At 42.5% G+C, this 27,981-nt stretch overlaps 2 protein-coding genes across 2 annotated transcripts in view; one reads left to right on the top strand and one right to left on the bottom strand.

Annotated features, from left to right (window-relative positions):
- Positions 1-3,245, bottom strand: part of LOC138799211 (alpha-2-macroglobulin-like) — a 60,825-nt gene extending 57,580 nt beyond the window's left edge. Inside the window, exons 1-2 of the mRNA XM_069980097.1 lie at positions 3,144-3,245; positions 414-597 (exon numbers count right to left, since the gene is read on the bottom strand). Coding sequence (XP_069836198.1) covers positions 414-597; positions 3,144-3,211 — 252 coding nt within the window. The 5' untranslated portion in view covers positions 3,212-3,245. The remainder of the gene's footprint in view (positions 1-413; positions 598-3,143) is intronic.
- A 12,209-nt stretch (positions 3,246-15,454) lies between these two features.
- The window catches only part of LOC138799210 (alpha-2-macroglobulin-like), a 65,836-nt gene continuing 53,309 nt past the window's right edge, over positions 15,455-27,981 (top strand). The window contains exons 1-9 of the mRNA XM_069980096.1: positions 15,455-15,561; positions 19,061-19,244; positions 20,073-20,232; positions 22,085-22,137; positions 22,489-22,509; positions 22,987-23,140; positions 23,223-23,307; positions 25,661-25,781; positions 26,640-26,754. Of these exons, the coding sequence (XP_069836197.1) occupies positions 15,494-15,561; positions 19,061-19,244; positions 20,073-20,232; positions 22,085-22,137; positions 22,489-22,509; positions 22,987-23,140; positions 23,223-23,307; positions 25,661-25,781; positions 26,640-26,754 (961 nt within the window). The 5' untranslated portion in view covers positions 15,455-15,493. The remainder of the gene's footprint in view (positions 15,562-19,060; positions 19,245-20,072; positions 20,233-22,084; positions 22,138-22,488; positions 22,510-22,986; positions 23,141-23,222; positions 23,308-25,660; positions 25,782-26,639; positions 26,755-27,981) is intronic.

Genomic DNA, 27,981 nt, shown 5'->3' with positions numbered 1-27,981 from the left:
ATTGCACTGGAATTTCAAGTGAAATATGCGTAAAATTAAGTGTGGATTCAGCTTGAAATTTCTCACATATTTCTCCGTGGGAACATACCCTTTGGCTGTGTTCACATATTTGTAGGTCTCATTGCATTTCTGTTTATATTATTAGAGCTTAATTATTTATGTGGGCTTTTTAATTTTATCTAAACTAATTGTCTGGGCTTTTTCATGTGATCACCATTACCAGGCTTAATCAGATTGTTTATGAAAAGAAAACACCTGCAATTAGGCCTGGTAATGCTAATCAGAAGCCAAATTCAAGCCATATGTGGATGTAAAGTGCTGTGCCGGCACATAACAACAATGTAAAATGGTGAAGAAAATTAAAATAAAAGTAAAAAAAAAACAAAAAAAAAACATACAGATCATATACAGACCTGGAAGCTATAGCACTCAGAATGATCAGCAGTGGTTACTTTATGTTCAGCTAAAAGATGAACTTGCTCTTCTTTCTTCAGCTCTATTTTAACATCAACCGGCCCCTTTAGATCAAGAAAGGTCACACAGGCTTTCTCTTCTGCCCCCTGTTTTATGTTTGCAGGAACTGTGATCACATAATGGCTGTAAGGACACAAAAAAATTGTAAATTCATTTATAAATGAAGGAAATAATGGTATCTTTCATTACTAGCTGCTACTAATATCTACCTTAACTACTTCCACATTAGAATGTGCCAGCACATCAATTTTAACCCCTCTTCCCTGCATATGGACATGCCATCATATGCTTGGATGAGATGGGCACAGAAGCTGAAGATGCTATCGCAGAGTCCTGATGGTAGTTAGCCTCGGAGGCCTCACTGAGGCCTCCAGTGTCATAACTACGGAAGCCAAGCAGACTCTGCCCTAAGGCGCAGAATACAGCATCTGACAGGTTAACACACTGCAGTGCAGTACAGTTAAAGCGTAACTGTCATTTCAGGGTCATTTTTCTGAAAACATTACATATCAATAGTACAAGCGATTTTAAGAAACTCTGTAATAGGTTTTATGTACTAAAAGAGTTTTCTTCTGGACTGAAAAAGCAATCTCCCAGCCTCCCCCCTGACATCAGATAAAGCAGGATCTCTGTCTCCATTATGTTGCTATGGAGAGGGGAGGGGCTGTTAGGAGTGACTGAGCACGGAGCAGTCTTGCACAGCACAACACCCTGCAATCTTCTCTCAGTAAGTTCATAGATAAGCACTGACCTTTCTGACACCTGAATCCAGCGTTTTAGGTGCTCAGAGAGTCTACAAACAGCTGACCTTCATGTCACCTCTTCCTGCTCCCTCATCTCCCTCAGCCCCTCCCCCCTTCATAGGCTTACAATGGAGAGAGCAGAACCCGTCTTCACTGGCTTCTCTGTAATGAAGACGTGTTTGCCTGATAATGCACAGATAAGTAGTCAGGGGGGGAGGCTGGGAGATTGCTTCTTGAGTACAGAAGGAGGCTTTTTTGGCTGATGAAACCTATTACAGAGTTTCTTAAAATCGCTTATACTACTGATTTCTGCAATAAAAAAAAAAAACATGACAGTTACGCTTTAAGTTCCCTAGTAGGACAGTAAAATAAGGCCTAAAAGTAGAAAAACAAAACATAAATGTGATCTTCCCAGTGGCATTTTAAATGTACCTTGGGTCCCGGGCAGTTCATTCACAATGGCCCCCCTCCGTGCACAGGCGTACTGATGTGGGACCTTAGAGCAACGAACTCACTTGCATCAGTTCGCTTACACCACTAGTAGAGGCACATGCGCAAAATTCGAACAGGGTGAGAGGATCTAATCCAGCCCTTGGGTGTTATTAAAATGTAGAGAGGAAGCACAGAGAGGCATTTCAGGCCCATTCCCTGCCTATCTGACCCCACTGTCACCGGATTTAAAGGTTTTTTTTTTACATTCCCCTATGTAGTCCCTCTACATAGCCCTCTGTGCTTCTCCCTAGAACAGATGGTCCCCTGTGCAGTCCCCCTATAGTAGATGGCCCCTATGTAGTCCTCCTATAGTAGATAGCCTCCTGTATAGTCTCACTATAGTAGAAGGCCCCATGAGTAGTCCTTCTATAGTAGATGGCCCCCTGTGTAGTCTAGCTACGGTAGATGGCCCCCTGTGTAGGTCCCCCTTTAGCAGATGATCCAGTGAGTAGTTTCCCTTACTACATGCCCCCCTGTCTAGTCCCCCTTTAGCAGGTGTCCCCCTGTGCAGCTACGCTAAAGTAAATGGCTTACTGTACAGCCCCTCTAAAGTAGATGGCCCGCTGTGTAGTCTCACTATAGTAGATGACCCCCTGTGTAGGTCCACCTTTAGCAGATGGTCCCCTGTGTAGTCTCCCTATAGTGGATTACCCCCTGTGTAGGTCCCCCATTAATAGATAAACCCCTCTGTAGTCCCCCCTTTACTACATGCCACCCTGTCTAGCCTGTCACATTGTCTAAAGTAAATGGCCTCCTGTACAGCCCCTCTAAAGTAGATGGCCACCTGTGCATTCCCCTAAATTAGATAGCCCTCATGATGACAATAAATGATGGGGGAAAACAAAAACATCTCACCTCCCACTGCAGATCGCTGACAGGCACCCAGGACTTGCGCCACAGGCAGCATCTGTAACACATGCTGCCTATCCCAGAAGACAGGAGACAAGAGTGCAAGCTGGGAGAGCTACTGTACAATAGTGAAGCATTTGGGAGGTGAGCTGATTACATTTTTTTCAAGACAAGATCAGGTGTGGGCAGTTTGTACAGCTGTGGTCCCCCAGGAGCCTTAGGCCCAGGTGCTCTCCCCAAATCATTCAGGTTATGATCTGCACATGTCCGTGCCACGATTGTTTTTTATTTAGGATCTGATGTTTGTTTTTGTTTTTTTGTTTGTTTTTTTTGCAGCAAGGACCAAAGCCCCATAACACTTAGGGGCCATCTATGGATTGCACTAGAGATACAATATTCCTCCATCTGGAGGAAAGCCATTTGGCTTAGTTTTTCCTACTGAGGATACAGGAAGAGTCAACCTTTCAAGAGTAATGTCCAACATCTATAAACCCTTTTCCTCCCTCCAGGCATAACATTACTGTAATATATATTCTCAGAGAAAATAGTCATTTGCATTATAAGTAATGATAATCTGGGTCTCACGGTTCTGATGCTGATGTAAGGGATGAGCTGAAGATTGCCAGGCAGACGGGAACCAAAAGAAGCCACATGTTGCATCACACGTCACCTTCGAAATGTCCTTTCTTTTATAATGTTAAGGGATAGAGGAGGATCTAATATCATCCCCTAGCCAATCCTATATCAGGCACTTCCCAGTACATCTAAGCCCCTGGATAGAGACAACTAAGGACAGTAAACCTGTGTGGGAGAATGTTGGCTACTATGCAAGATTTCAACAGCAGCCCATGACCTCTTATCTTCTGTGCAGTTTGTTTTGATGGAAACAGACCAATGTAAATAGTATTCCCCTCATACAGCTCAGATTAGAATTAGGGAGAGAATTCTATTTAGGCTTAAACTCCATTTATATAGAACATGAGCACTGGGCCCGTTTGTTACTGATCATCACTGCACTCTGTGCTCTGTGAGGTGTGAGCAGTGTATGAATTGACAGAAAGTCGATCAAAGTTTATAGGCTTTCTTCCAATTTTTACACTACTGGTGTCACTCACAGAGACTTACAATTACTATAAGTAATGAATAGACTAAGGGCCACATGTATCATCCGGCGAACGGATGATTTTTGGCGGAAAGTGCCGATTTGCGTATTTTTTATACGCAAATGGCCGATCTGCGAATAAAATATTCGCAAATCGGCACTTTCCGCCGAGTACGCCAGGGGGGCGGAAAGGGGGGGTGTAGTGGGCGGAACGGAGGGCACGGACTCAGAGTCCGCGCGATTTACCATCCGTTCCGCCCAAATATACGCCGAAAACCTCCATTCCGGCCTAGGAGCTCTTGGTTCACCCAGCAAATTCAGATGAGCCATGTAATAAATTGGAAACGTCCCCAGAAAGGAATTCTGGAAAGGTCCAGAATCAACTTGAAAGCCTAGAGGTTGAGGTGCCCTCTATTAAATAGGGGGCTCTCAGAGTCAGTTTTAAGAACCCTAGCCCATTGTAGAGCTGAAGTGACCAAGAAGGCATACTCCAGGATAAGACAGGTCTTCAAGGAGTAGTGTGCCAGGAAAAAGATACAGAAATCCACTGCGAATCCGGTACGTGTGAAGCTTTCCTGAATTTTTTTTTTACACAATGTACATATCAAGATGTAATATTTTTTTTTGTTATTCTGCACACATGCATATACACAATATATAAATAGAAGTGTTTGTATATATACACACTGCATTTATATTCTCATTCAGTACATACTGTGTATATATATAAAATACATCACACTAGACTGTACATAGACACACATGCAAATCCACAATACATACAAATACACTGCCAAAAATCGTGTATGCCACATGTAATGGCAACAGATATACTGTATACACACAACATACCTCTACTGTTCGCACCCATTATACATGCGTATCGACACATTCAGCACATGCACACACACAAATAGACACTTCACTTGTCTTCTTTTCTGCAGCCTCTTTTTTTTCCCCTTTTTTTTATTTTTTTATTTAATACTTCTTTATTTTCTTTACGGATACAACAGATAAAAACAATAAAAATTTATATTTTATACAAAATATGCCACAATCCACAGGTAAACAGGAAGAAGTTTAAGAAAGAAAACAAAAAACTCATTTTTCACAGTAGCAGACAGGATAGCACCCAAATCTAGAGCCACCCTACCGCCACCGATTCGCATATATTAGCTTTATAACCCCATAACCAACCCCTACCATCCCCCCTACCCACCCCCCCCACGGAGTGAAGGAAAAAAAAAATTCCCCAGAAAGATTACTAAACGCTACTTAACACATCTATTCATATACTTAAGTACAAAACACCAGGCCGCCTTACGAAGTTTTCCTGCTTTCCCACTTAATCCAAGTCCTAAAAAAACGCGCTAACGCTCTACTCAATTGTCTTTTTGCAAGGGATCTTTCATATTTATTAACCCGCTCTATTAAAAATACCCACTCTTGAAATGAGGGCGGGACAGTTCCCATCCAGTACCGAGAGATAAGTATTTTGGCTAGCGCAGTGAGTTTGTTTATTATTCTGCCATCTGCAGAGTCATTGGGGTATGCCCCCATCAATATCAGGAATCTATCATCCTCCACAGATATTCCAAGAGTTAAAACTATATAGTCTATTATTTTCCTCCAAAAAGACTGGACAGATGGCAACTCCAAATTAAATGAAAGAAATCAGCTTGCTCCTGCTGACATTTTGGGCACCGGGAGTTATCCCTACAATTAATCTGCGCCAATCTCTGAGGAGACAGATATACTCTATAAAGAATCTTTAACAGAATCAACTGGTGAGAGGTTTCTGCAGCCTCTTACCTATGTCCTCTCAGAAGCCTGGGGGTCTGTGGTATTTTCAGCAGCTCTTGTATCATCATAGCACCTCTGTGTGGGACAGCAATGGGAGGGATGAGCAGCCTACAGGGAGCAGAAGGGATTGGTGCAGGAGGGACAAGGTAATTGCTGCCTGCAGAAAAGTGCAGGAGTGATACAGAGAAAGGGTTCTGCCGGGGAAAGAAGATTGCTTGCAGGGCAAACAGAACAGCACTTAGCAGCCTTGATAGATATTGCCTTGTAGATGAGATACAGAGTACTTTCAATGCAAATTGCATCCCCTGAGCTGACCCAGCAGATGGCGACCTAGGCCATTACCTAGTCCTACCTCAGTGGGCCCCTGCCTGAGTGGGCCCGGGGGCGACCGCCCCCTTTGCCCCCACCTATTTTCGCTACTGCCTGAAGGTCAAAAACTGACTGGGGAAAATCTGCAGAGCCCTTTGATGCACAAAAGTCTGTGTCAAATTAATGCAATGTTCCTCCCCACCTTCTAAGAGCCATAGCGCTTTTATTTTTCCACCTACAGGGCTGGTTCGGGTGTCATTTTTTGCGCAATGATCTCTAGTTTTTATTATCATTTTGATGTAGCAGAAAATTTTTGATTGCTCTTTATGAATTTTTTTTGTGATATTTAATTTAATAAAATCAGCATGTTAAGAATTCACCTGCCAGGGCTCCTGCGGCGTCCTCCTCGGTCCCGGCTTCTTCTGTCGGCGCTAGGACTCAGCGCCGAGGCGGCTGCCCGAGCCGGGTGACGTCACGGAGACCCGACGGCGTCCCTGGTAACCAGGGACGCCGCGGCTCCGTGTCACTCGTGGCGGCCGCCCAGCCTGTGCAGCTGAACGCCATTGCTCCTCCACTCAGTCTGTAGCAGACCAGCTGCTATGTATCTGGGATCAAAGGGTCGGACCAATGGTGTGCTGGTCCGGCCTCCTGACCCAGTATAAAGTGTAATCACTGCCAGCTCTCTTTGCTGGCTATTAGTTGTACTGATCCCAGCTCCCCAGTTCTTCCCTGTACTTTGCCCTTTCCTTCTATATTGCCTTGCCTGGATTCTGACCTTCTGCCTGCCCCCTGACTACCCGCTTCTTCCTGATTTTGTACTGCGTTGCTCGTTCGGTTTCTGACTTCGCTAGTTGACCTTTCCGCATTGTGTTTGTCTGTCTGTCTGCGTTTTATGTTTTGCACCTATTCAGCATAGGGATTGTCTTCGTGGTTGTCCGCGACCGAGGCAAGTAGGCAGGTGACAGTGGGTGGGCGCAGATTTAGGGCCCACTGTCTCGTGTCTTGTCTTCACCTGCCTATCGTAACAGAATAGCCAGCCTAAATATATATACACGTCTCCCGAGGGGTATCATGGATCCCATTAAGACATTGGTAGAGCAGATGCAGAACCTACATAGTTACATAGTTACATAGTTAATACGGTTGAAAAAAGACACATGTCCATCAAGTTCAACCAAGGAGGGGATGGATACAGGGAAGGGGGAGGGGTGATAGGTTCTATACATATGCATTTATATTATTTTGCTCTAAGAACTTGTCAAGGCCGGTTTTGAAGCCCTCTACTGTTTTTGCTGTGACCAGATCCTGGGGTAGACTGTTCCACAGATTCACAGTTCTTATGGTAAAGAAGACTTGTCGCCTCCGGAGATTGAACCTTTTTTTCTCTAGGCGGAGGCAGTGCCCTCTTGTCCTTTGAGGGGGTTTTACCTGGAACATCTTTTCCCCATATCTCTTGTAGGGGCCATTTATATATTTAAATAAGTTAATCATATCTCCCCTTAAACGTCTCTTCTCCAGACTAAACAAATCTAATTCTTTTAATCTCTCCTCATAACTAAGATGCTCCATTACCCTTATTAGTTTAGTTGCCCGTCTTTGTACCCTCTCCAGCTCTAGAACATCGTTTTTATGAATCTGGTTCCAAAACTGGACAGCATACTCCAGATGGGGCCGCACCAAAGCTTTATAAAGCGGTAATATTATATCCCTGTCCCGAGAGTCCATGCCTGTTTTAATGCATGACAATATCCTGCTGGCCTTAGAAGCAGCTGCCTGACATTGTGTGCTGTTCTGTAGTCTATTATCTACAAGTACACCCAGATCCTTCTCCATCAGCGACTCTCCCAGAGTAACTCCCCCCAGGACATATGATGCATGTGGGTTATTAGTACCCAGGTGCATAACTTTACATTTATCCACATTGAACCTCATTTGCCAAGTGGACGCCCAAACACTCAGTGTGTCTAAGTCATCCTGTAACATCTGCACATCCTCCATAGACTGTACTGTACTACAAAGCTTGGTGTCATCTGCAAAGATAGAAACATTGCTGTTAATTCCATTCTCAATATCATTAATAAACAAGTTAAACAGAAGAGGGCCCAGTACTGACCCTTGGGGTACACCACTTATTACCGGGGACGATTCGGAGTAGGAATCATTGACCACCACTCTCTGGGTACGATTATTAAGCCAGTTTTCAATCCAGTTACACATTAAATTTTCCAAACCGATAGACTTTAACTTACCCATCAGACGTCCATGAGGAACTGTGTCAAACGCTTTTGCAAAATCCAGGTACACTATATCCACAGCCGCGCCGCCATCCAGGCTTCTACTTACCTCTTCATAGAAACATATTAGGTTGGTTTGACAGCTTCTGTCCTTAGTAAAACCATGCTGGTTATCACTTATAATACTATTAGCCACTACATATTCCTGGATGTAGTCCCTTATAAGCCCCTCAAATAGTTTCCCCACAATGGACGTTAAGCTTACCGGTCTATAGTTACCTGGGGAAGTTCGAGAGCCCTTTTTGAAGATCGGTATTACATTTGCCTTACGCCAGTCCCTCGGCACAATACCAGTAAGCAAAGAATCACAGAATATTTCATACAAGGGTAGAAAAATTACAGAACTGAGTTCCCTAAGAACTCTGGGGTGTAATCCATCAGGCCCTGGAGCTTTGGTTACATTGAGTTTGTTTAATTTATCTTGGACCATATCTATAGTAAACCAGTTCAGTACATTACATGTGTTAGCAGCACTGGCCCCACCCACCTCAGTACTGGCCCCACCCACCACAGCTCCATCCTCTTTTGTATATACAGAACTGAAGAACCCATTAAGTAACTCAGCTTTCTCCTGATCCCCAGTTATTAATTCCCCGTCACCATTATTTAGGGGTCCTACATGCTCTGACCTTGGTTTTTTTGCATTAATATATTTGAAGAATTTTTGGGGGTTTCTTTTGCTTTCTATAGCTACCCGCCTTTCATTATGAATTTTTGCTGCTTTTATTACATTTTTACAGGTTTTGTTGACTTCTTTGTAATGTTTAAATGCTACAGCTGACCCCTCTGATTTATATTTTTTGAATGCCCCTTTTTCTCATTTATAGCCCTTCTAACCTCGGTTGTAAGCCATGTGGGATTGGATTTTAACCGTTTATATTTGTTACCCATAGGAATATATTTGGCAGTACAGTTATTTAATGTGGATTTGAAGATTTCCATTTATTAGCTGTATCCGTATGTGACAGCAGCCGCTCCCAGTCTGTGCCCTGAAGTTCTGCCCTTAACCCAGGAAAATTGGCCCTTTTAAAATTAAGAGTTTTTGCCCTCCCAACATGTTTTTCTTTTCTACACTTTAAGCTAAAAGTCACTATATTGTGGTCACTATTACCCAGGTGTTCATGGACAGTGACATCCCCAACCAGCTCAGCGTTGTTAGAAATAACCAGATCCAACAAGGCATCACTTCTAGTTGGCTCCTCCACAAACTGGCCCAGAAAATTATCCTGCAGGAGGTTAAGAAATTCCCTCCCCTTTGTGGTTTTAGCTGAACCGTGACCCCAATCTATATCTGGGTAGTTGAAGTCCCCCATTATCACTACTGTTCCCTCCCGGGCAGCCCGCTCTATTTGTCTATTCAACTGGCCATCTACCTCCTCAGTAATGTTGGGGGGTCTATATATTACACCAAGAATAATTTTTTCACTCTTTACCTCCTTCTGTAGTTCTACCCATAATGCTTCCACATCATCACAGTCATCACCCACTATTGCATCTTTTACACTCACTTTAATATCATTTCTGACATACAGACATACTCCTCCTCCCCTTCTGCCCACCCGGTCCCTTCTGAACAACGTAAATCCCTGAATATTGACAGCCCAGTCATGTGAGGAGTCCAGCCATATCTCAGTTACACCAACAACATCAATGGACTCCTCCAGAACCAAGGCCTCCAGCTCCCCCATCTTGCTGGCTAGACTTCTGGCATTAGTAACCATACACTTTATATTACCATCGAGTTTAACCGCTTCATTATAAGAAATGGGATTTATTACTGTGCTGTGGCTACAATCATCCTCACTGTTCATCCGCAACATATGGATCTCCCTATGCACTGCTCTTATCCTCCCCCCACAGGACCCTTCTCCTCCCTCCTCAATGTTCTGTCCCCTCTCTAACCTATCTGCCACTACATTACATACTACATTGTCCTCCCTCCACATCCCTAGTTTAAAAACCCCTCCACCCCTTCTAGGATTCTCTCCCCCAGCACAGCGGACCCCCTTCCATTAAGGTGCAAATTATCTGCGGAAAACAGATTGTACCCCAATGAAAAGTCAGCCCAGTGCTCTAAAAACCCAAACCCTTCTCCTCTACACCATGACTTGAGCCATGCATTTAACTCCCTAAGCTCCCGCTGTCTTTCCTGAGATGCGCATGGCACAGGCAGTATTCCAGAGAATACCACCTTGGAGGTCCTTCCCTTCAACTTAGCACCTAGTTCTCTAAAATTATTTTTAATAGACCTCCACCTACCTTGTATCCTGTCATTGGTTCCCACATGGACCACGACAGCTGGGTCATCCCCAGCCCCCCTAAGTAATTTATCCACCCTTTCCACCACATGCCGAACCCTGGCACCAGGGAGACAGCAAACCATTCGGTTGAGGCGGTCTTGGCGACAAATTATTCTATCAGTCTTCCTGATTATAGAATCCCCTACAACCACTAACTGTCTAGGCCTACCTACAATACCATCCCGCCCACTACTAGTTGGACTGTTTCCCCGGCTGTTAGGGAGAACAGGTTCCACTAGAGCTGCCATTTCTGACACGGATGCCCTTGCATCATCACCTAACTTGGCAATTTTGCTTGGGCATATAGTAGAAGTGGCCTTCCTTTTCTTGGATCCCTTACTGGTCCCTCTAACTACATTAACCCAGCTACTTACTTGGGCCTCCTGATCTATATCACCACCCTCCATCTCTAACCCACTAACTTCCTGCTCAGTGAGCCGAAGTTCCCTCTCAAGGTGGCCAAGTTCCCTCAGTGTTGCAATATGCTTCTCCAGATCTCTAACTCGAGCTTCTAGATGGGCAACATGCTCACATCTGTCACAGCGGTACTCACCGTGGAACTTCTGCTCCAGTTGTGCGTACATGCGGCAGACTGCGCACTGAATGAATCCTTCCATCTCGCTAGCCATCATCCTCAGTGCAACAAAAACAGTGAAAAAGAAAGAGATTCAGCACTTACCAGAACTTGAAACTCCTTCTTTTAACTCCTTTTTTAAACTCCACTTATTTCCAACCATTTGTCAGCAAGCACAGTGAGCAAGCCAAGGACTTGCTGAACGTGTCCAGGAACTGGAAGCTGCTCCCCGTCAAGTGACTATGACGACCCCTTCTCCGCCCGAACCACCTGTACAACTCCCGGAAAAGTTTAAGGGGGATAGAAAGGATTTTGGACCTTCAGGGAGGGATGTAAATTATTTTTTCAGTTACGTCCACGCTCCTCTGGGGACGAGAACCAAAAGGTGGGAATTATCATGTCCCTTCTGCAAGGACCACCACAAGAATGGGCATTTTCCCTACCTCCCAACGCCATTGAGCTAAGTTCTGTTGATTTTTTTTTTTCAGCTCTTGGTTTGCTATATGACGACCCTGACAGGACTGCAGTGGCCGAGCGCCAATTGACCTCGCTACAACAGGGAAAGAGACCAGTGGAGGACTATTGTGCAGAATTTCGCCAGTGGTATATCCCATCCGGTTGGAATGACTCTGCCCTACGTTACCAATTCCGTGAAGGTCTCTCTGATCAGTTAAAAGATTTATTAGTGGCTTACCCGCCTCCTGAGTCCTGTAACTATGACATAGGCAATAGAGAACTTCTTGCCATAAAATGGGCCTTTGACGAATGGAGGCATTTTTTAGAAGGGGCTAAGCACAAGATTAAGGTAGTGACTGATCACTAGAATCTTGTTTATCTAGATAAAGCTAAACGTCTTACCCCTCGGCAGGCCAGATAGGCACTCTTTTTCACACGATTTGATTTTGAGGTAACCTTCAGACCTGGCTCCAAGAATGTAAGAGCAGACGCTTTATCACATAGTTTTGACATCAGTAGTACTCCCACAGAGGACCCTGAAACTATTTTATCCCCTGGGGTGGTGGTAGCTATTTTACAGCCCGATCTGGCTGCTCAAGTGATAGACTCGCAAGCCATGGCCCCTAGAAACACCCCAGAAATCAAACTCTTCGTTCCTCCGAATCTTCATCTTAGAGTTCTTGAAGAGACTCACTGCTCTGTACTAGCAGGTTATCCAGGCATCGCTGGAACTAGATATCTTTTAGCTCGTCATTATTGGTGGCCATCTTTGGCCAGAGATACAAAATTTTGTGGATGCATGCAAGGTCTGTGCTAGGTCGAAGGTGTCTCGTAGATTCCTGGAGGGACTTCTTCAACGTTTGCCAGTACCTACCAAACCCTGGACCCATATCTCTATGGATTTCATAACTGATCTACCAGTCTCCAAGGGTAAAACAGTAATTTGGGTGGTCATCGATAGATTCTCTAAAATGTGTCATCTAATCCCTCTTACTAAACTCCCTACTGCACGTAGCTTGGCTTCTCTATTTATTAATCATGTTCTCCGCCTGCATGAGGTTCCCGAAAACATTGTTTCTGATAGGGGAGTACAGTTTGTATCAAAATTCTGGAGAGAATTCTGTGGTTGTCTGGGTATATCCTTGTCTTTTTCCTCAGCTTTCCATCCTCAGTCTAATGGGCAAACTGAGAGAGTAAAACAGTCATTAGAACAGTTTTTAAGATGTTTTGTTGCAGGTTCTCAGGACAAATGGAAGGAATATTTACCTTTAGCTGAGTTTGCACTAAATAATCGTGAAAATCAGTCTCTCGAAATGTCGCCTTTCTTTTGCAATTTCGGGTTTAACCCTAGGTACTCTTCCGTTCATGCTGCCGAGTCAATTAACCCATCCGCTGAAAAGACCTACAAAAGACTGTGCACAGTCTGGGCCCAGGCTCTGCAGAACCTGGTTAAAGCCCAAGAATGTTCTAAAAGACAATCTGATAAAAGACGCATATCTGGCCCAGAATACAAGGTGGGGGATAAGGTATGGCTCTCGACCAGAAATTTGAAATTGAGAACCCCATCTGGTACACTGTCGCCAAAATTCATCGGTCCCTATGTAATTCTAAAGGTCATTAATCCAGTTTTTTTAAGTTGCAATTGCCGAAGAGTATGAAGATCCATGATGTTTTCCATAAATCACTGTTAAAGAAATATGTTAATCCAGTGTTGCCATCTGTCCTCCCTGCTCCCTTGGTCGTTCAAGGAGAGCTGGAGTACGAAGTGGAGAGAATTCTGGATTCCGCACGCAATGATATGTAATATGTTTATTTATTTATATTTATATTTTTATAATGGGCAAGGGGATCTTTTAAACTTTTATTGGGAGGGGGTTTATAAGGGTTTTTCTAATACTTTTAAAAACTTTTTTATTACACTTAAAAAAAAACAACACTTTTATCACTGTAAAATATGCAATCATTAGATTGCATATACTGATCTATGCATGTGGCCTAAGTTTGCACCACCCCTCCGTCCCTCCTCCCCACCTTCTTCATCATTAAGAATGCCACTGAAACTTTTTCTCCATGCTGAACATTGCACAGATCCATAACGATCCAGCCCCTACCACAGGTGGGGAATATGAGGCAATCTGCCTGGAGCATTCCTAATGATGAAGAGGGTGGGGAGGAGTTTAGTTTCCCCTAGCAACCAATCAGATTCCACTTTTCGTTTTTGACAGATTCCTTGCAAAATGAAAAGTGGAATCTGATTGGTTGCTAGGGCAATTGGGTCAATTCTACTTTACAGCAGTTTGGTAAGTCTCCCCCTATACGTCTTACACTTTAGCAACTACCCCTCTACCATGTGCTACTCCAAAGATGAGACCTGACACATCTACTTTGAAGAGTTTTTGCTTTTCATTGTTCTGTTTGCAAAATCTAAGATTGTGTAATCAATAAACTATTAAACTTTGTAGCATTATTTGCCTTAGTTTCTTCACTACAGGGCTGATATTTTGAAATATGTCCTGACCTTCTACAGAGCGTTGAGCGATGAGCCTTAGATCTGTCAATACAATCAATTTGTTGACAGTGACTAATACCTGATCATACAAAGAAGTCTTGGTCTTTTGCTAGATGATGCAGTAGACATTGTAGTCATAAAAAAGAAATCAGTCCCATTAATTTTCCAACAAAGATAGGTATAAGAAGTCTCCTTCCAAAAGTCATAACTTTTTGTGGAAAAAGAACTTCATTTTAAATTCATGTAACTTATTGATTAAGGCCATGTTTACAACACAGCCATGATTAATACTTAACTTACATTGTGCTGCAGCTAGAGAGAATCCCAGCCAGGGTGTATACACATAGTATACGCTCCGGCCGGGATCTCTATCGGCCACACAAAAAACTGACATGTCCGTTTTCGGCGGCAGCTATTTAATGAATATTTAAGGCATGTCAGTGCACACAATGGAGTGTGCGGCTCCGGTCGCACACTCCATTGTGAGCATCGCTGAATTCGGATGTGTGCGCCCGCATCCGAATTCTGCAGAAGTGAAGATCATCCAGCCGGTACTGCAGTACCAGCCAGGATGATCTTCTCTGACACCGGCCGTTCTGTGGCCCGGCCTGGTCACAGAACAGCTTGTCTCTTACGCCATGGGGGGAGGGGATAATCGAAAAATTTTATTTTATCATTTTTAGTGTAAAGTAAATTTATGCTATTCAGCATTAACATTTTTTTAATTAGATAATACTTTTTTTATTACTTTTTTTTAATTCTGAGGCAACCTGGCAACATCTTTTTTACAGCGTTCACCATGCTGTATAAGTAATGATAAAATGTTATAGCATGGGTCATTAGGTCATTTAAGACCTGGTGATACCAAACTTATTTTTTACTGGGGTCCGCGGTCGGCGGTCCATTGGGGGGGGGTTCGGACGCTGATGATGCAGTGACTGCGCTTGGGCCGGGTGCTGTCTGGCGCCCCCTAGCTGTGAGTGACCCATGTGGTCGCCTGGCCTGCCTGGTCCTAGAAACCTGATAGCATGCAATATGTAGTTCAAGTTACAATTTTTTTTTGTAGGCTCGAGTGCTGCTGTAGATTGCCACGTCACCTTGACTAGGAATCACTGGTTTAAGGAGTCTGATCAGAATTTAGAGATCCATAAGGAATAGGGCAATGCGGCACTTGCTTGCAAATCCACTCTCTTTATTAGGTCATAATCACTTGAGACAATACAAACGATAAAATGTAGGCAACGATCGTTTTACGCTCAAAAGCGCTGGCTGTGACGTAGCGCTTTTGAGCGTGAAATGATCGTATTCATTGTATAGGAAAGAGATGTCAGGACTGCATTCCATTGTATTGTGATGTGAGTCTTTATGGGGTTAAACAGCTCACAGAAGGCCCAAAAAGTTTTTTCCTGTTTGTAAAATCTCTTCGTAGCCTGTAGCTGACCAGTCAATGCTTAACAAATATTTGATGTGCTAGATTTCTGTTCAATGTCCAGAGTGTGCATACAATTGCAAGACTGCCTGGGGGTGTAGAGATAATATAAAATACTGAAAAAGCAACACAGAAGTCACTGCCCTTTACACTGGCACGATGGGGCACTGGGTCTTCTGTGTGGGGTTGTTCACATTGCAAATCTTGGGGGCATTAGAAGCAAAGCTGTAAGTACAGTAGTTTTGTTTTATCATGAAATTTATTGCATAGAATTTATTATATTGTACTATACTACTGTGTGGATGGAATCCATGGAATGTTGTTCATTCCGCAAAGAAAAATTCTTCGAAGAAAAAGCTCATCCTGCATTGGGATTTCTTTTACCATGTGTGTGATATCACTAGGTTACTTAATTGTGACTTTAAAATATTTGCTTGGAAAAGACTTGCTGTTACATGTTTAAAGCCATTGTGTAGCCCCTTATGATTACACTGTGTACATAGACCTAGATGTTTTTTTTAAGTTATATTTATGACATAGACCTAGATTTTAGCTTACAAATGTTTTTATTTGATATGACGTGGAATGCACGACAAAAATGTAATAAACTTGCCCAAAACTTAAAATAAAAAGTATAAAACAAGCTGCAATCTATTGTGCAGTCACCAAAAATTGAGGTTTATGAGTGTAAAAGGTATTTATTAGATCGTCTGGGTAGGCAATAGGATATGGTGGCAGTCTAAGAACTGACGGCAGCAGATCGCTGAGATCTAGATTGTTGATGTTTCAACATGTTGAAAAACAACAATCAGCTGACATCAATCATGTTGGCTGATCATTGCCTTCTATTACACATAGCGATTATCGCCCATAATGGCTGATAATCATCAAAATACAGCTGATAATCGCTTCGTGTAATAGCACCTTTAGTCAGGTGATTTCCAACATTCTACTTTGCAGATGTTTTTCCTGTGTTTCCTGATTCCATAGTCTTCCTATATTGTATGTTGAAATTTCATGGTAGTGCATTACGGCTGTACAGCCCAACAACATTTGTGCACTATGGCAAACAGTTCACTGATCTCAGTGAGACCATCCAAAGAAGACATTGTCGGCTGCTGGTTAAAAAGATCAATCCAGTGCAATTCTAGATGCATTGTCCCCTGTGAAACATCAATATGCATAAAAGGTCCTCGGATCCTCAGTTACGAGACTCAAAACACGGGACTAGCCAGATACAGTATCCCTTCAGGAAAGTGTGGTGTCCCACCATGGGTATTATTGGTCTCTACACCCCTCCCAAAAGCCTGTACTCCAAGTTTACATGGTAATGAAGTGATACTTAAATTTTACCACTAGATGTCACTATTATTTGTATATGCACTTGAATATTGCACAGCTGTAGAGAACAAGGGGTTAATGTTTTTTGTAATCTGCGCATCAATAAGTGCTCTCTTCTCTTCTTCACCTATCTCTATTCTCTTTCTTTTCTCTGCACTTTCTTCTCCACCACAGGGGACATTACACCTCCTGTAGGAAGTTGTCACATGGGGAGAGGAAGTACACACCCACACTTAGTGAGTCTTACCCAAGTCTTGGTGGAGAGAGGACGCAAAACAAGACGGTCCCTGTTGTTGACCAGCTGGGCCCTGGCTTTGCCAGGTCCCCCTCCAGTGAGTCCAGTGTAGTCTAGTCAGGAGTGTGGTAGTTTACGGACGTATGAGAAGCACTGCAACTCTTTTCTTCTCCAAAGCAACACTTATTCCAGCCATGCAGTGTTAAGCCTCTCAGGAGAAGACAAGTCAGAGATCACCCCAACCCATGCCATGAACATCTACAAGCTTCAAGCCTATGTACTCTATCTCGCAGCGCAGGTAATTAGACCACCTTGCTCAACTAAGATAACAAGGTCTGGGGCTTGTGTCACCCTAATAGGATGTCTAAACCGACACTGTAGGGCAACAGGTGATACAGCTACAACAAAGGTCGCAACATGGGCACAAGTATGCTTTTATCTTCAAGTATTCTTCAGTATTCAACTTCTTCTTCTTCTAAAGTTCCAAAAGAGTACACTACTACCCTGGGTTGGGACTCTCAGCACAAACTCCTCTCCACTACTCTGAACCTGCAGCACAAACTCCTCTCTACTACTCTAAGCTCACTCTACTTCTCAGCACACAGCCAAGTCAGCTCAGCTCCTCTACTCAAAAGGCTCTTCACGCAGATTCTGTTCTGTCACGTCTGCAGTCTACTATTAGCTTCCGTACAAAGTATTCTCACAATAAAGAAGATTTTATTTATGATAACAGGACTCAGTGATTATTGTTCCGGCACCTACACAGTCACTACTCTATCCTTGGGTAATCTCCCCTTTCTGTGGGTGGCAGTAACGATAGTCCGGGTGGGTCACACCTCCACTCCAGACCTCCGTGATAAGTACCCAAAGGACCCCCTGGCAGCCCAGCAGGTCACTGACCACAGGGGAAAAGATATAGCCAGCCACCTTAAAATAAAAGCAGGTGTGCCTCCATACCTGTGTGCCGCACTGGCACTGGCGTCACGACAACCTACCATCTGGCTGAGCTGTATCTCAAACAACCACTACCATAGTGGAGTCATACAGCAACATAGCACCATCTGGCAAGTGACTGGATGGCCATAGATTGGAACCACCACAGAAGGACCTGGTAAAGGGATGGCTCCTGTATGGAGACCACCAAAACCACCATATTAAGTGGTACCTTTAGTCAATATCCAACTCATATCTGACAATATAACCAGGGAAATACCAAAGGCAAGTATCCAGGAAAACATGGCTACATCCTATGACTAGGTTTACACTGTGTAAAAATGGCATCTGCTTTTTATAACAGCGTCTGTCAATGTGCAAATAACGTCCATTATTTTAAAAATAACAAATGTTATTTGCGCAATGATAGCTGTTAGTATGAAAGACAGTTGACATTTTCACATAGTGTGAACCTAGCCGATTACTGTATCCCTGTTTTCCAGGACTCTAGGGCTACATCCAACCTCTCCAGGCAGCCTTTCTGTCAAGCATTCTGGTAAGGACGACCCTGAACATTCAGCAGGTTCACTCATCACAGTTTTTTAAGCAAATTTGGGTCAGAATACCAGAATTTTTGCAATAGTTAAAGGGGTTGGCCACTTTATAGTAAAACAATTCAGTGTACAGTATTAGTAACTGTACTCACTGTATATACTGACAGCAGCTCCCTGTGTAACTCCTAGAGCTAAAATCAGACTCCTCTGCTCCAGGCTGTGCTGCCCTGCTCTGTTGTGTTTCTGTCCATAAAATGGCCGACATGGAGGAGCCTGTGACCATGCCCCGCCCCCCACCAGTGTCCACCACTGAGCCTGTATATGTCTATGGAAGACACAGGGGGCGAGGCATGGTCACATGCTCCTCCATGTTAGCCATCTTATAGATAGAAACAAAACAGAGCAGGACAGCCCAACCTGGAGAAGGGGAGTGCAATTTTAGCTCTATGAGGTACACAGGTAGCTGCTGTCAGTATATACAATGAGAACACTTACTAATACAGTACACTGAACTATTTTACTATAAAGTGGTCAACCCCTTCAATCTGTCCCATAATGTGCTGCTAATCTTAGCTCATTGCTGTGAAGCTTTAGCCTTCCCGCTGTCCCTTATGGCCTTATACTCTGTGTAATGACTTCTTATCTTCCGTGTCATCTTTCCAGGCACTTTGCCGCCATCTTCCCATCAGAGCTGCGTGCCCAACATTCTGAGAATGTCTGTTTACAACTGGAGGGAGCTGAAGGAGCAATCAATGTCAAAGTATCTCTAAACCTGGATAACAAGGACACCAAACTCATAGATAAGGACTTCCAGCAAGAATCCATATTCACCTGCCTCAACTTCCAGGTACAGGTGGTCTCTGATAGCAGCAAGAACACCGCTTCTCCGGGGAATTCTATATATAAATGCTCAATATTTAATATGCATATTTCTTAGATTATATATAAAATATATAATAGGGCTGGCCTATTGTGTATAAGAAGATATTCATCAGTTTACTGCCCAAGTCATGTAGCATGTGAGGAACAAGAGAGAACATAGGGTTAATTAATTACAATTGTACACAAGCACATATAGATTCTGTGGTCTTGGATAGTATATACTAAGTTCGCTGCTTGGTTTGAGCAGTCTCTGGTAAAAAAAAAAAAAAACTTCCAATAAACATTGAGGGGCAGATGCATCTGCACTTAAAAAAAAAAAAACTTTTTACTTTTTATGGGCTGTCCACAGTTTTCTGGTTGTTGCGCTAAAATGATCATTAAGCGCAAGTGCCTTGATATATTTTGCAGAATTTTTTTGTGCATTTTTTTTCAGCTAAAACAGCTTGGCTAAAAAACTACACTAGAGTAGGAGTGGAGTACTACTGTGCAATTATTTGTGCCGAAACTACAAAAAAAAGTAACTAACAAGAAACCACAACTTCTCGAAGTATAAAAAGTAAAAAAAAGCTGGCACAAACTGCTTAAAAGTACTGCAAAGGCCTTTATAAATCCAGCTCAATTTCGTATGCTGTGCACAAAAACTCAATATAAGCAAAATAATAATGCAAAGCCCATGATGCATGTGCCCTTAAATGTTGAAAAGAAGGTTAAAAAAAAGTGAACTTCTTTTTTTAAAAAATTTTCTGGCTTTTTCTTTCTTAAATTTTATTACCCAAGCCTTTTTTTTCCATAGGTTCCCGTTCCTGACCAAAATGAAGCCGTCGGCACACTTACTCTCTCAATTGAAGGTTCAGGGGAATCCTTAACCAACACTAGTAAAGTTCTAGTAAAAAAGGAAACATCTAAAATTTTAGTCCAAACAGACAAACCTGTATACAAACCCGGACAAACTGGTAAAAACAAAAAAAGTTATTATGTTCACAGATGTGATAATTCTAATCGGGCAAGTGTGTTTAAAGTGTTATCCCCAGGAAATTTTATATTTGCACACTTTGGTCAGTATTGAGATTGATCAACACTGTGAGATGACATTCAATATTTTTTTTTCTTTTATCCACTATTATCCACTAAACTAACTAACTTTAACTAACTTATAGATATAGTTAAATATTGTGCATTGGTTATCTTGTAATGTTCACACTAAACTAAAAAATTGATAGGGGAGAGAAGCGAATTAGGGAAAACAATTATCAATGAAAGGCACAATCCTGACACAGATTATATAGTATAGTTAACATACATATGGATAAGGCGATAATTAGAGATGAGTAGAGATGAGCGAATACGATTCGATTGAGATGGTATTCGATCGAATATTGCGGTATTCGAAAACACGGGAAACATTCTAAAGCCCTCCAATTGCAGTTGGTGCTTTTTTTAATCCAATCACCATGCATGGAGGCTGTGAGGGACCCTTGGAGTATGCACGCATCACGAGAAAAGCGTCTACTCTCATTGGATGGCTGAACCACATGACCTTGAATCTTAAATACTTGGCTACCGCAGATGCGCTTTCAATCTAGCCAAGGAATCTTTTCAGGGCTAAGATCCAGCGAAAAAGTCATCTCTGAATCCAAAGCACTTCTCAGTGCTAAGACATAGATAGCAGCAGCAGGTGTATTCATTCCAGTACCCTGTGTGTACGAGTGACTCATAGTGTCCCTGGTATAGTCCACTAAAGGCACGTTATACATACTGTTCCAGTAGCCCACTAAGGGCACCTGATATATACTGTTCCAGTAGCCCACTAAGGGCTCCTGATATATACTGTTCCAGTATCCCACTAAGGGCACCTGATATATACTGTTCCAGTATCCCACTAAGGGCATGTTATACATATTGTTCCAGAAGCCTAGTAAAGACACGTGATACATACTGTTCCAGTAGCCACCTAAGGGCATGTGATACGTGATAACATGACGCTCTATAGACGCACATTGGAATCATGTATGTAACGCTGCGCAAGAAATACAAACGAAATGTGTGAACATTGCTGTAAACGTTCGTAAAGTGATCGCAAATATTTTTCCTTCGCAACTGTGGAGAGTGGCATTATACTGTCATTTTGGGGTATTGGGTGCACCCAGGCATGCTCCCCCTAATGTCCCAGTGTCATTCCAGAGGTGTTGGCATTGTCTAGGGAGGTTTCATGGGGGACTTGGTAACCTCCAAGTGGTCAAATTTGGATTTCCAAATCTCGGTGCCTATTCGGATCGGATTCTCGAAAGTCGAATATTTCACTACTTGCTCATCTCTAGAGATGAGTGCCCCTCCCACACACACACACTAAGCTCAGAGAGAGATAAGAAAATTTGAGTAAAAAGGCCTACAAATTGTGTCCAAGGGAGCCATATCTTATTGTGAAGGAGTAGAGTGGGGAGTAGAGTAACTAGCACCTCCATTCTATGAAGATGGCTAATCTTAGAGAGCCATTCTGAAACAGATGGTGAATGTGTATTCCTCCATTTGCATGACATCATCTATCTGGCTGCTATGAATAAAAATCACACGGGATCCTTGGGAGAGAGCCTTCAGTCCTTGGTATCATAGACAGTAGCAATGGTGTTGGGTCATTTGAGAGTTTGACTCCTGTGATTTTAAAAGTGAATGTAATCGCACTGTTTCAAAATTGTGACAGGTAGAAGCAAGCCAACCAAACATGCATCATGGTTCCCCACTACCTCTTTATGCTTATGTTTTATGGTTTAAACAATTTCCCGTTTTTTTTTTTTCTTTTTGTCACAGTGAAATTCAGAATTCTGTCCCTTAATGAAGATTTGAAACCAGAAAATACTCAGGTAAGTCTAATGTAAAACTAAAAGAAGGAGCAAAGTAAATGAACAAATAAAATTGTCACTTATTTACAAACACAGCCATAGAACTGTTACATTGAGATTAAAGATGTACTTCTATATACAGTACCAACAGTATATGTAAAATGCAAAAAATATTTATACCATGTATTATGTAATGCTAATATAGAAGTAGTCTCCCTTAACACCATAGTTTACATTTATAGTAGGCTGTCATACACCCAATTAAAGAAGTAAATTTAGTAGTAATATTTTATTTTTCAGATGACTACAAAATAATGTTACCATTAAGTAACTGGGAAAACTCTAACAATAATTGTGTTCTTTTTTCCCTAGATCCCAGTGGTTGAACTGCAGGTAAAAAAAAATAAAAAGATAATTAATTATAAACTAGAAATGATACAAAGATTATGGGTTACAGTTATCAAGACTGGCGTACGCAAGTCTAAAATAAAGCCTTGCCACCTTTGTCCTGGTCGTAATTACTAAGAGGCTTAGTAAATCCAGCTCTGTAAATTTGTTTTATGATTTACACCTGAGAGTGGGCAGAAATCATAGTAAATCTGTCATGGGGGCAGGCCTGTCACCTCCGGGCCCCTTGCCTGCCCGTCTATAAGGCAAGCGAGGGTTATGGCTGGTGTACGCCAGGAAAAAAGTCAAGAATCTGCGCCAGGGGCGCAGCCTTAATAACTCTCCCCCTAAATGCTTATTTTAATAGCAGAAACTTTTGAATTTGTGAGTTTTTAGATTTTTTTGACTTTTATACAAAAAAAATCACAATACTAGGTGTGATTGAATAATAATGTATATTTTGAATTTGTTTGTTTGTTTTAGGACTCAGGCAAAAACAGGATTGGTCAATGGTTAAATGTAAATCTCAATCAGGGTCTTGCTGAGCTCTCCCTTGCTCTTTCCTCTGAGCCCACACTGGGGGAATATTCTATTAAACTAAAAGACACATCTCACACCTTCACTGTGGAGGAATATGGTGAGGAAACCTCTTCATGTCTAATATCTAAAATGTATTTGCTTATTTATTCCTGACTCATAACTATTATATTTTTTTTCAGTGCTTCCAAAATTTCAAGTCGATGTCCAGTTCCCCAAGTATGTTTTGTTTAACAGTGACCAGTTTCCAGTTACAGTTTGTGCCAAGTGAGTAAAAAACTAACAAACAAAAAACTTTCTTTATATCTGACTTAAAGGGGGTATTAGAGGGATTTTTTTTAACATTTCTTTAATAAAGTGATATAACTTTTCTAATATTTAAAATCATAAGTAAGGTGTGTGTGTGTGTGTGTGTGTGTGTGTGTGTGTGTGTGTGTGTGAGCGAAAATCTGCAGCTAATAATAAGTGCATACAAAATCCAGCTGCACCATAAATCACGCTGGTAATTAGAATATACAGTACATTGTCTGTGTCAGTGGCGCTGTAGCAGTGGCATCTTGAAACTGTTAATGATCCTATTCACTATGATTAGTGCTGTCAGGTACAACTATTCAAGGTAATCAACATGTTCATCAATTAAAGGAGGAGTCTCAGGTATGCAGGAGGGTGTGGAAATTCAATAAAGAAAGCATACTTACCCATGTCTATGCCGCCGCAGCACGTGTCCTGCAGCTTCTCCGGCTGCAATGTCATGTCCACTGCGGATGGACTACCAGCTCAGCCAATCAATGACTGGGGAAGAACACTGCTGCAATCACGGACTGGTGGACTGGCCGTGTAAGCAATCCCTCAGCCAGGAAGTGACGAGGCAGCTGGAGGAGCAAGGACATACCCCGCTGCTGGTTGAGAATGACATCCGGTGTCTGACAGTGGCAGGTGAGAGTAGCACGACGGGGGCACTTGGACAGGTAAGTATACTTTCTTTATTATGTTCCTGCACCCCCCCCCCCTTCCTGCAACTTTGGTAGGACTTCTCCTTTAAAGTTCTCCCCAAATAATACTTTGAAGATAACACATGGTGGTACTGCTTTAAGCCCATACAATTAACACATTTAAAACAGTCTTAGTCAGAACCCCATATGGGTAGGACGTCAGACAGGACACCCCTAACAGTTTTCTTCTCAGTAACGCTGCACAACACTATACAGTGTTAAACGCCTTTCAAGAGAGGACAAGTCAGAGATAACCTCAACCCACGCCGTGGACTAGAAGTGTCACAGAGCAGGGCAATATCCACAGACAGCAGTAAGCTAGGAACTGATCTGGATAGAGCAAAGTTGCGCAAAGCCTAGGAACTCTATCTCGCAGGTTGTCAGCAGGGATCCCTCAGCATTCCGCTCATCCCAGGTAACAAGGTCTGGGCCTTGTGTCACCCCCAGCCAAATCTAGAGGGCATAAGGTGATGCGAAGACCCAAAGGTCAATACACAAGCACAAGGATTCTCTTCTTCTTCTAAGTATTCGTCTACCTCATCCTCCAACATCCCAGCAGAGCACAGTACTACTTGGGTTGGGACTCTCATTACATCCTCCTCTCTGCTACTCTGCTTCTTGTATATCACAACACACCACTCAGTCAGCAAGACTATTCTCTTTACTACCTTCCTGTTACAGATCTGGCTGTTGGATTGTCAAGTGTTCGTCCACAAGTATTATTGAGAGTATTTTCAAGTGCTTTATCAAGAGAAATGCATACTGTCAAGTCAAAGCTGTATAACTTGCTGCATACAAGTATCTCTCAAGTAAAAACAAGCTTATTTGTGGTAAAAAGACTTTGTGATTCTTCACCTCACACCAACACAGTGTACAATATAGCCTTGGGACACTTCCCTTTTCTGTGGGTGGCAGTTCTGCTAGTCTGGGAGGGTCACTACACCACTCAGGCCAACCGTGATATCATCCCAAGGGACCCCGTAGCGACCCGGCAGGGCACTGTCCACAGGGGAAAAGGGTACAACCGGTCTTACAAAATAAAAGCAGGCGTGCCATCACACCTGTGTGCCAAACCGGCACTGGCATCATGGAATAACATCCTAAGGCCCGGCTGTATCTCGGCCATCCACCACCGGAGTGGCATCACACCCCACCATCTAGCAAGTGACTGGCCGATCCTCTGACACAACACCTCCGGGGGTCACCACACCTGCCCCTGACCATATTGCCTGACTTTGACCTTGCTCATTGGATTGTGTTTTGTACTGCACTGCCTGAATGTTCTGACCCGGATTGTTAACTCTTCTATATTGTGTTTGTTTGTCTTGTCTTGTTTTGTGTTCCATTTAGCCAGTGCAGTGGTTGCCACCCAGTTGCTCGCTGTCAAATAGGACAGATTAAGGCAAGTAGGCAGGGACAGTGGGCCGGTTTCAGCATAGGGTCAACTGTCTGTGTCCGCCATCTTGTCTGTCTAAGCGACCAGTCCTAACAATACATGCTTTCTGAAATAAAACCTATGCTAATAGGATAATGTTTTCTGTGTTTTTTTTCTGTGCAACATACTTACTCCTTTTTGCCTTTACAATTTATATATTTTTCTGTCTTGTAATTTTCTTCTAATCTCTTAGGTATACATATGGAAAGCCAGTGCAAGGGGAAGTTACAGCTTCTATTTGTCGTGAATCTTTGCCCTATTTTTGGAGGTGGAACCTGAATGAACTCCCTATATGCACTAATTTTACTGGAAAGGTGAGGTCCTTTGCCATACTTTATCAGTGTGATAAAGTGAAAGACAACTTAGTTTTGCTCCTTATGTCACATTATCTATGTAGCCTTCAGTCAACCTGGTTGGTTTTGTCAACTTGACAAAAATTCTCTAAGATCTCTGATAGAGAACATGAACATTCTAAAAATGGCAGCACCCACTCTGAAGGACTTGGTATAGCCATGCATCATATAATTGCATAATTATTTAAATAAATCCATGAAATGCTGCCGCCTTGTTAACACTGTCTGAATGACGAGAGAAGTTTTTCTAAATGATGGGCAAGTTTATTCACATCCCTCCTTGACAATATTTCCATTATAGGAAGAGTTAAAAAGGTTCAGTTAGATAATTAATTCAATGTCTTCTTTCAGGGTTTACTCTTGAGTGAAAGAAAGTCATACCTCAATTCGCTGTGAAATTCAGGTTATTACCCTAGAAATATTTAGCAATTTCAATTGCCTAGTCTTTTTTTATCTGGAATTATGACATTGCATACAGCTACAATATATTAAATTAAGGGAAAACTATACACAAATCTGCCACCTCCAATGCTAATGCCTTCATATGCACATTCAAGAATACATAAGCAGGCCAGTTTTCCAGAATACTGGAAAATTCATCAGTTGGTGTAACCTTAGGAGGTGGCAGGTGGGCGGAACAGTGTGCTAGTGTGTGTGTGTGTTTGTTTGTTTTTTTTTGGGGGGGGAGAGGAATGCCCCCAGTGCTCGAAAGGAGCTAATTTACTTTTTTTTTTTACCAGATAAAATTTCTCAAAAATATAACCTGCTGATAGTTTTCCCTTAAGGTCTCTTCAACTTGAGTTTTCTTTTATTACACAGCTGGGCAGATCTGGGTGCCATACCTTTGAGGTCAAGTCTGGGCTTGTTAAGTTAAATGACACTAGCATGAGAAATGAACTTAAAGGTACAGCTTCTGTAACAGAGGAAGGGACTGGTAAGTCATGTTAATTCTACAATGTTAGTTGCATCTTATTACCTGCGCAATAATTTTTCTAGCCAGGAGTTAAACAAGAGTTCTCTAAAATAGAGTCCCGTCATTTCTCCCCTGCCTTTTTATGCAGTAATAAGGGGGCTTTATTCTAAGACCCGGTGTTTTTAACATTGGCCTAGAATAATGACTGCACTGCACATGCCTGGCCATGAGGGTACTGGGTCTAACTGGGCTCAGTACAGCGCTGACAGCAAAACCTTCTGTACATATACATAGTGAATTTATTTAGCAAAATCACAGATCTGTAATCCATTCACTAATTAAAGTCTAGGAGCTTGTTAACTGGAAAAAAGCCTGGATTACAAACATGGACTGCATAATGACAGACAGTGGCGTAGCTACCATAGAGGCAGAGTAGGCAGTTGCTATAGGGCCTGTGCAGGAGGAGGGCCTGGGGAAGAAGGTAAGACTGTGTGTCCTTTCAGCTTAACCGTTTTTGTTCTGCAGAGTTTAAGTGACCCAATGTTTACTTACATGCTGCAACACAAACAAAGACAGAGATCTCTGCTTCATTGCACTGATAACCCCTGACCTCTGGTCTCTGTCTGCCGCAATCAAGTAGGAAAATGTGCTGAGCTCCTTGCAGAGGTCAGGGGTTATCAGTGCACCACTAGTAAAGCAGATATATCCTTGTCTTTTGAACATTGGGTCACTTACACACTGCAGTACATAAAGAGTTAAGCAGAAGGTAGTCTGCTCCTGCATCTATGTATTTAACCATAAGGGCTCCTAATGGGCCCTTATAAGTAAAAACAATGGACTGACATAGCAAGCAGCCATTGGCTCCCTGCTCTGCCAGTCACTCTTGTGGCTGCATTCAGAATCTGTCAGGATTCTTTGTGTTGTCCATAGGGGAGGGGAGCCCCTTAAAATCCCAAATCCTAGCTACGCCCCTGATAACAGATCCAGGCCCAAGGCATATTCACAGATCATGAAATTCACAGTCCTGTGCATTTGACGATAGAATACAGTGGGTCCTATACTCTCCCCAATTTTAGATGTTTTATTTTGGCCAATGAGGCCTGACAGTTATCACTTATCTGAGCTGGTTTCTTTGTAACTGGGGCTGCTATTATAGATTAAGCTACAAGGGAAATAAACCCTGTCCCTAATAAACTAACCTTAAGTAAGGTATGTCATATATCATAATGGATGCAAATTCTTTTTTTT

This window comes from Dendropsophus ebraccatus, chromosome 8 (genome assembly GCF_027789765.1).
Source record: "Dendropsophus ebraccatus isolate aDenEbr1 chromosome 8, aDenEbr1.pat, whole genome shotgun sequence".
Taxonomy (NCBI): Eukaryota; Metazoa; Chordata; class Amphibia; order Anura; family Hylidae; genus Dendropsophus; species Dendropsophus ebraccatus.
This window is presented reverse-complemented; position numbering and strand designations above follow the sequence as displayed.